The 7,519-nt window shown below is 33.6% G+C and overlaps 2 protein-coding genes across 2 annotated transcripts; both read left to right on the top strand.

Moving 5' to 3' along the window:
• Positions 1 to 539: 539 nt before the first annotated feature.
• HELRODRAFT_183136 (hypothetical protein) lies at positions 540 to 6,374 on the top strand (the record flags this gene model as incomplete). Its single annotated transcript, XM_009012178.1, has 3 exons — positions 540 to 1,141; positions 2,391 to 2,852; positions 5,093 to 6,374. The coding sequence occupies 3 exons, from the start codon at positions 540 to 542 to the stop codon at positions 6,372 to 6,374; spliced, it is 2,346 nt and encodes a 781-aa protein (XP_009010426.1).
• Positions 6,375 to 6,631: 257 nt separating this feature from the next.
• HELRODRAFT_183135 (hypothetical protein) lies at positions 6,632 to 7,237 on the top strand (the record flags this gene model as incomplete). Its single annotated transcript, XM_009012177.1, has 2 exons — positions 6,632 to 7,074; positions 7,198 to 7,237. 2 exons carry the CDS (start codon positions 6,632 to 6,634, stop codon positions 7,235 to 7,237), a joined length of 483 nt encoding a protein of 160 aa, XP_009010425.1.
• Between the last annotated feature and the right edge of the window lie 282 nt (positions 7,238 to 7,519).

Genomic DNA, 7,519 nt, shown 5'->3' with positions numbered 1-7,519 from the left:
TCCCTTAGTAACGTGAAATGCGTCAAGTCTATTATGCAGAATCTTGGCAATAAAGATAATCTTGCATTCAATTTTTTTAATGAACTGGAACTAAGTGCATATCTTAATTACGAAAAAAATTAATAACTTTAAATTATACAACTAATAATTGTTATTTCCCATTGAATTATTTAAAATTTGCTTTGTTGTAATTTAAATTATAGCAAACTATCTTCTTGAAATCCAATAGCTGAAATTTTGAAACTACCCCCCTAATAAATGAAATTACCCCTCCAAGAAACACTGAATTAGATCGTTAAGATTAGTGTGGTTTATGTAGATGTTTTTGTTGATCATTTTTGATTTGATTTTTTTAGAATCATTCAGGATATAGAGCACAATCAGCAAATTTTGATGAAAATGAAAAACTTCACTATCATGGTCATTTAAATCGGAGATTATTGTCAACAAAGATACGATCTAAAAACATTCTTCAACCTGATGACTCAACATTTAGCAATATTACCCCTATACATAAAATACAATTCAGCAGAGATGCAATGAACAGAAGTAACACTTTGGATTCAACTGTTGTTTCGAAGTCATCAAACAGTCCGCCAGCTCGACCCCCTAGAAGAACTCACTTCGATTTGGCACCTGCTCAAAGTTCCAAATGTAGATTCAGCGAAGGACAACCGCTCAATTTTCTACATTCTAAAGAGAAAGAACAGGAGCTTGATGGTGACAAGGAGTCTGCAAAATGTGCTGAAAATGATAAGAGTAACAGTAGAGTAAGCAATGATCTTCAAGCTACGTTCAACTTATCGGATATTGAAAGGGTATTAAATAATATCGAGGATAAAAACGGATTTAAAGAACCAGCTCAACCAAAACATATTTTAAATAGGTCAACTGCGGCTCCCTCCGATGGGAATGTTAATAAGACAGTGAAATTGGATGAGGAAACAAATAAAATGCCATTACTTTCTAGGAGTTTTAATGATCAACAGTTTGGAAAGGAAATGTGTGTGTACTTGAACAAGAAGCCCTGCAGTGATCGAAACAATGAAGCAGTCAGAAAGTACATAGGAGCAGCTGGATCATATGGAATGCTGCAAAAATGTCAGCAGTTTGTTGTGAAGAGCATTCAGGCAGTTTCCAGGTTAAACACTGCTGTTTGAACAGTTTGAAAGATTGAACAGTTTTTATGAATTGAAGTTGTTTGATGAATAAATGAAATATTTTGGTTGTAAGTTTAATAAGTTGAATAGAGTTTGTGACTGGAATGAACTGTATACATAAACTTTAAAATTTTGCGTCATAAAATCTAATCTGGTCTAAAAGTAATTATTTAACTAGTTGATTAGATAGATAGCTTCTGCATGCGAGATATAAACATGAAAAGCTAAGAACTGAACAATAAAAATTTTGAGTCAAGTGATGTTTTATAACGACCAAGATGTATTTATGTGTTACAATGAGCTGAAGACGAAATGTAGTTCTGTTTTACAATGAAGTTACACAATTTAGAATTACAAACATATTTCCTGCACCTATTGAAGTTTACAAATTGATGCTTTTTCATATCGTTTGAAGTGAATTACACATTTTGTTGGGCACGAGTCTACGTCCGCGGTAAATTTACTAAGTTCGCGGTAAAACACTGACGTGTTTTTTTTACTTAATCGATGGTGACCACCGCTGTGTAAGGCATAAATACTAGGTCTGCGGTAAACAGCTTGTATGGTGCAAAACTTTAATTTAATTCTGAGAAAAAAGGGGAACAGAATTTCTTTATACAAATTTGAAGATAAATGGTCTCATAAATTTTTTAGGTTATTTTTTTATATTTATTTATATAATATTACAAGTAAGTGATGTTCCTGCGCCCCGAGATTTACAAGTAAGCATTGTCTTCCTAGGAATGCAACGTCGTTCTGAAAAATATTGGAGTGGTTCGTTACACGTTGATTTAATTTTTCACGAGATTTCACGAGATAGACTCACGAGACCAAAATTTTGTCATAGATGTTTTTAGAGTTTTTTTAAGAGTTCGATTTATCATTACATCGATGTTTTGCACAATAGCATATATCATTTGCGTACCTTTCTCAAAACATAATTAATTTGTCACAAACAAATTTTTACCGTGTTTTTAGCAATTTTTCGACAGTCCATATTGATATTTACCGCAGATGGAGACTTTTTCAACCATCCAATCAATTTTAACAAAAGGATAAGTCTTGTTAACGTTGATTGAATGGTCATAAGAATGAAAGTCTTGTTTTAGAAGAAATGTGCAGTTTAGCAACATTCGTGTTTGACTTTTTTGTCAATTTTTATCCACTCTTATAATAAACTGCTTAAATTGTTAATCGTTATTTATTTATTTATTTAACTTCACCAACCAGCAAATCTCATCAGACAGTGGAATCGCTAAATACAGATAGAAACAAATTGAGACAAAGCTTAATTGATAAAATGAAAGAAACAAAAGCCAACAACACCGTCCCTGAAATAGATATGACCAATGTTACTCCTATCAGAAGTGAGACTGGCTCTGACGTGAAACACTTCACTGAGAGGGCGCTCTCTACAGATTTAAAAAAACAAGATGGCACTCAAGGAACTGATGATGATTTCACTTTCATCAAGCATCCTGCAAAAAGAGAGTTTTTTAAAGAAAATTTTTCTTCGTCCTCACAATTATCATTTTTTTCTCCACCAACTCTACCTTACGTTCCTAAAAAAATTTCTCCATCTCTAACAGTAGTAACAGATGGAACGAATCTTGAAAAATGGTGGCATCATTCAGGAACTGTCGATACAAAAAGTTCTCAGTTGTCCGCTGTTATCCCAAGGCCATTCAATCCGTTAGTTTTTATTTTGTTATACACTTGCTGTTGTCATTATAACTGCTTGATCTTTGAATTAATTGTTTGTTTCTTACGAGATAATATATTTGTGAATAGTAGAGAAACAAAGATCTGTAGTTAGAAACGTGTAATTATGATTTTACTATTTTTATATTTAAACCTGTTGTTTTGTTAGTGAACTTTTGAACAACTTTTATTATTTTCTTTATTGTTATAATCATTAATCATACAGATTTTCCACTGGCTGAAATTATCTGCATTAAGATAACAATTATTATTATGTTATTATTATGTTATTCACTCTATTGACATTCCTCAGAGGATAGTACTGTGATTAAATGCTTTGTTGAAAAAATAACTTTTTAACTCTCTTCTAAAATCTTTTTCTGGAACAATTTGCTTCAATCTTGTTGGAAGATCATTCCATACTTTGGGTATAGCAACCTGCACACATCTGTCACCCAGTTTTGTCCTGGTCCTAGGAATTACCATCATTTCTGACGAAACCGAACGCAATGCCTGTCGCATCACATCAGCTTCAGTTCTTTTGCGAAAAACCTCCTTTAGATATTCTGGGCCACCACCATTTACGCAACCATGAGCCACCACGGCCATCTTAAATCCTATCCGTTCCCTGATCGGCAGCCAGTGGAGACTTTCCAATCACTTTGTAATGTGATTACGTCTATTGTAGACTAATAAATAACTATAATAGAATAATTTTGTTTTGATTTTATTGTTTACGGCATCTGTGTAAATTATTCTTATCACCTTCATGTCTAGTTAAATTTTTTTCTCTAACGTTTCTCTAACGTTGTTCAAAAATAATTAGTAATTTATCTAAAGTGACCAATTTTGTTTGTCCTGCTTGCATCAATCCACAACAACAAATTTGAAATAGCAATGTTTTTGAAGCGATTAAGATAGAGAAAGTCACATCGTTTCAATATCTAGGGGATGTTCTGAATCGTTCTGAATTGTGCAGTCTGGAATAAATGGCATCTCCTTGCCTCTATATTGATGCGGCGTGACATCCCACTACCACAACGATCAAGACGTTATAAGTCTGTGATACGTCCGGGGTTATTAAATGGCGCAGAAACATGGCCAATGACAACCAAACTGGAACAACAACTTTACCGAACCGATATGACAATGCTCCGATGGATACAACGAAGTAGTTTGAAGGACCACATCATATCTATTGAAATCCTACGTCGTGCTGGTTTAGATGATATAAAGGACGAATGCCGGCAACACCGTCTGAGGTGGTTTGGTCATGTCAAACGATGTGGAAACAGTGCCATAACTTCTCTTGCAGATGTTGAAGTACCTGGCACACGTCCCAAAGGCCGTCCAAAGAAGTCCTGGTCGCAAACAATCGAGCAAGACATGAAAGCTCTAAATTTAAACGAAATGGATACAACTGATCGCCTAATTTGGCGCAAAAAATTGATGGCAAAGAAAACAACTTCCTACCTCGGGAGAACTGGTTCTCTGGACGCTAAACGATGATTGATTGATTTATCATTAGTGGGATTCTTTCTTACATTACTAACAGTTATCAACAGCGACACACACGCACGACATATATGAATATGAACATTATGCATCAACCTGGCATCGTCAAAATATTTATAATCAAATCAAACAATCCTGTCTTTCAACTTTAACTGGACAAGTTCGAGGATAATTGGCTTTAGTGCATAAAAGTTAATGCATTGTAAAGATGAAATGACATGTTGCAAACAGTTCAAGTTATTGAGAAATAAAATTCTTTCTTGTTCATTAAGAACTTTTATACGTTTGATAACTGTTGTCCTAGTCACCAGCAAATAGAAACTTATAAAATTTGTTATTTTTGTTAATACTACATCTATGTGGTCATACTTTAATAACAGAATGAACGTTAATTTTATTAATTTTTGTAGAAAGTTAAATATTTTTTTGAGATCAGTTTCACAACTTGTATGTTTTCATACTGGTTGTTTTTATCGCTACTGAAGTTAACATGGATCATAATTATGTCTATGATTTTTTATTATAAATCATTAAAACATTTTAATACAGTGAATTTGGAAATTAATTTAGTTTCCTAATTGTCAAAGCCTATTGTAACAGACATCAATTGAAAAGCCGTTACATGTTTTGTTTCAATTATTGATTTACATTGGCTTATAAGTCTTACATAAATTTTAACAGCTTGATGTTTGTTCTTTCTTTATTTTTACTAACAGACGGAAGACTAAAATCTCGAGCCACAATGCAGCGTCATCAACAGCCAGAGACTTGAAGAAAGAAACTGAAGAGTTTTTAGCATGTACTTCTGATAAAAAAATTACTTTAGAATCAAATATTTCAAGAAAAAAGCTCAATGATTGCAATCTGTCGTCAGTTGGTCAACAAACAGATGACGTTTCAGCAGGAATGGTTTCCACCTCAACTTTTGAAAGCTGTAAACCCAAACGATCATTGACTTCAACTGAATTGGCTTATATCGTGAATCAGGCCAGTGACATTGCCAAAAGCAATGATACAACTTATCTCAAACTGCCTACTTATTCTAGTTCATATGTACAAACTGAGACCAGTACCAAATCTCCGAGTACTGTTGAGTCGTCTCTTTTTCAGGTAAAACCAAAAATAGTTGAATTATCAAAAATCGACATTGTTCATGAAAAACCTGAAACGCTCACTTTCGATGATTGGAAAAATGTAATTAAATTCGAAGAAATTGCATCAACTGCAAGCTCAAATACTAAAGAACTGATGAGTGAAAAAGTATTAAATGATTCTGAACTTTATTGGACCAAAGTTAGGAATGAAGATTTATATTTGCGAGTGGTTGAAGATTTAGATGTCGTCAACAGGAGAAAGATGATTGATCATCAGATGGACTCATTTCTTCATGGGCAAAAAGTGAATTCATCTATGAAACCAATTCAGAAAGATAAGATGATAATTGATAAAGACTCAAATGAAAAATATAAATTATATTCTTCTATGAGTTATTTTGAAGATAGAACTCTGACCACAAGCTCCACGCCTCATGATGCGTCACTAGCTTTTCAATCTCCTCAAAAATTAAAGTCAACAAGTGCGGCCAATACCACAAATGCAACTTCTGAACAACTTGATGACATTATCTCCAGTGAAACATCATGCGTTGTCGACAATAGAAAGTGCTTTTCCACAAATATTGACGACATTTCAACTGATTTTACAAAATTGTCTCCTGAAGGTATGTCAAAGTTTAAATTCAGAATTGGAGAACCTTGCTCAAGCAACAATCAGCGTATTACTAGTGAAAATACTGAACAACAATGTGAAAATAGTGTTAAAGCATCAACAACTGCTTTATTGACTTCAGTAAAGAAAGATATGGATAAGAAAAGGATATATGATGCATCCATTAAAGAATTGCAAATGAAACTGAACGGCAAACATTTCAAGGGCTTATTTGAGGTTGTTGATAATTGTGATAATGAGAGTGATAGTGATGAGATGATGAACGAATGATAATGCTAAAAATCATTTTTGAATAAACGTTAGCTATGAGATTTTGATGTAAGCAATGAAATATTTGTTATGAAATATTTTGTTGGTAGTAATAAAGTAATTTGTTTATAAGTTTTATTGTGTCGCTATGTTGCAGGAACATGTTCACTTGATTATGTAATATTAATAATCCTGTTGAATAATGTTACTGCAGAAACATCGCTATGTTGCAGGAACATGTTCACTTGATTATGTAATATTAATAATCCTGTTGAATAATGTTACTGCAGAAACATCAGACTACACCTAGACGTTCACAAGAACATCAATCCACCAAGTTTCCAGAAAATTCCACAACAATAATTCAATCGCAAAGGTCAGCTGTTCAACCCCTAACCCCATCAATTACCTCTACTACATTGGATCAGGATAGGTTGAAGAAACTTGATGAAGTTGTATTGATTGGTCGACGACGGAAAAAACCAGGTGCCATGTCAGTCCTGAGTGCTAACATTAATCCTTTTCCTAAACGGTCTACAACTCGAGCCTCTGTGTTCAGCAAATATAGACTCAGTTGTTCACCAGCAGATGATTGTCAAAAAAAGAGTGCCACTTTAAGTTACGGCAGCTCATCAAGAAGATCACTGCACATCTTGCAAGAGAGCGCCAATAAGATTAGAGTGAAGCCGGCTAGTCATTCTGTTGAGGCCAACACCATCAGGTTTGGAGTCAAAAATGAATATTATATGCAATTGATGTTAGCGTGATGTTTTGGGTTGTGCATTGGTAATTGTGTAAAATGTCAGTCAGTTTTTTTAGAACACTGATAATGGTAAAATGGCAGATTGTGGGGTGGGTTGTTGGAGCACTCCGATTTGAGTTAAATGAATTTCTGAAATGCCATGTGAAATAATATTCAGCATAAAAAGTTTGTTATGTGTTTGTTCATTAATAAAGTTTAGGATATGCTCTTGAACTTTTAAAACTAAAAAAGGCTGTGTGCTAAATTAATTAATACATTTAATTATTACAAGACGCTGACGATACAATAATATGTTTAGTAATGTGCTTAATTTTACATTGTCAATTTAATACAAGACAAAAATATTAAAATCAGAAGTAAAAAATTATTTTTCCACTCGCTGTTTGCTGCTCCTTTAAATTAT

This window comes from Helobdella robusta, assembly GCF_000326865.2.
Source record: "Helobdella robusta unplaced genomic scaffold HELROscaffold_100, whole genome shotgun sequence".
NCBI classification, from domain to species: Eukaryota; Metazoa; Annelida; class Clitellata; order Rhynchobdellida; family Glossiphoniidae; genus Helobdella; species Helobdella robusta.
The sequence above is the reverse complement of the archived record's forward strand: the minus strand, read 5'-3'. Positions and strand labels throughout refer to the sequence as shown.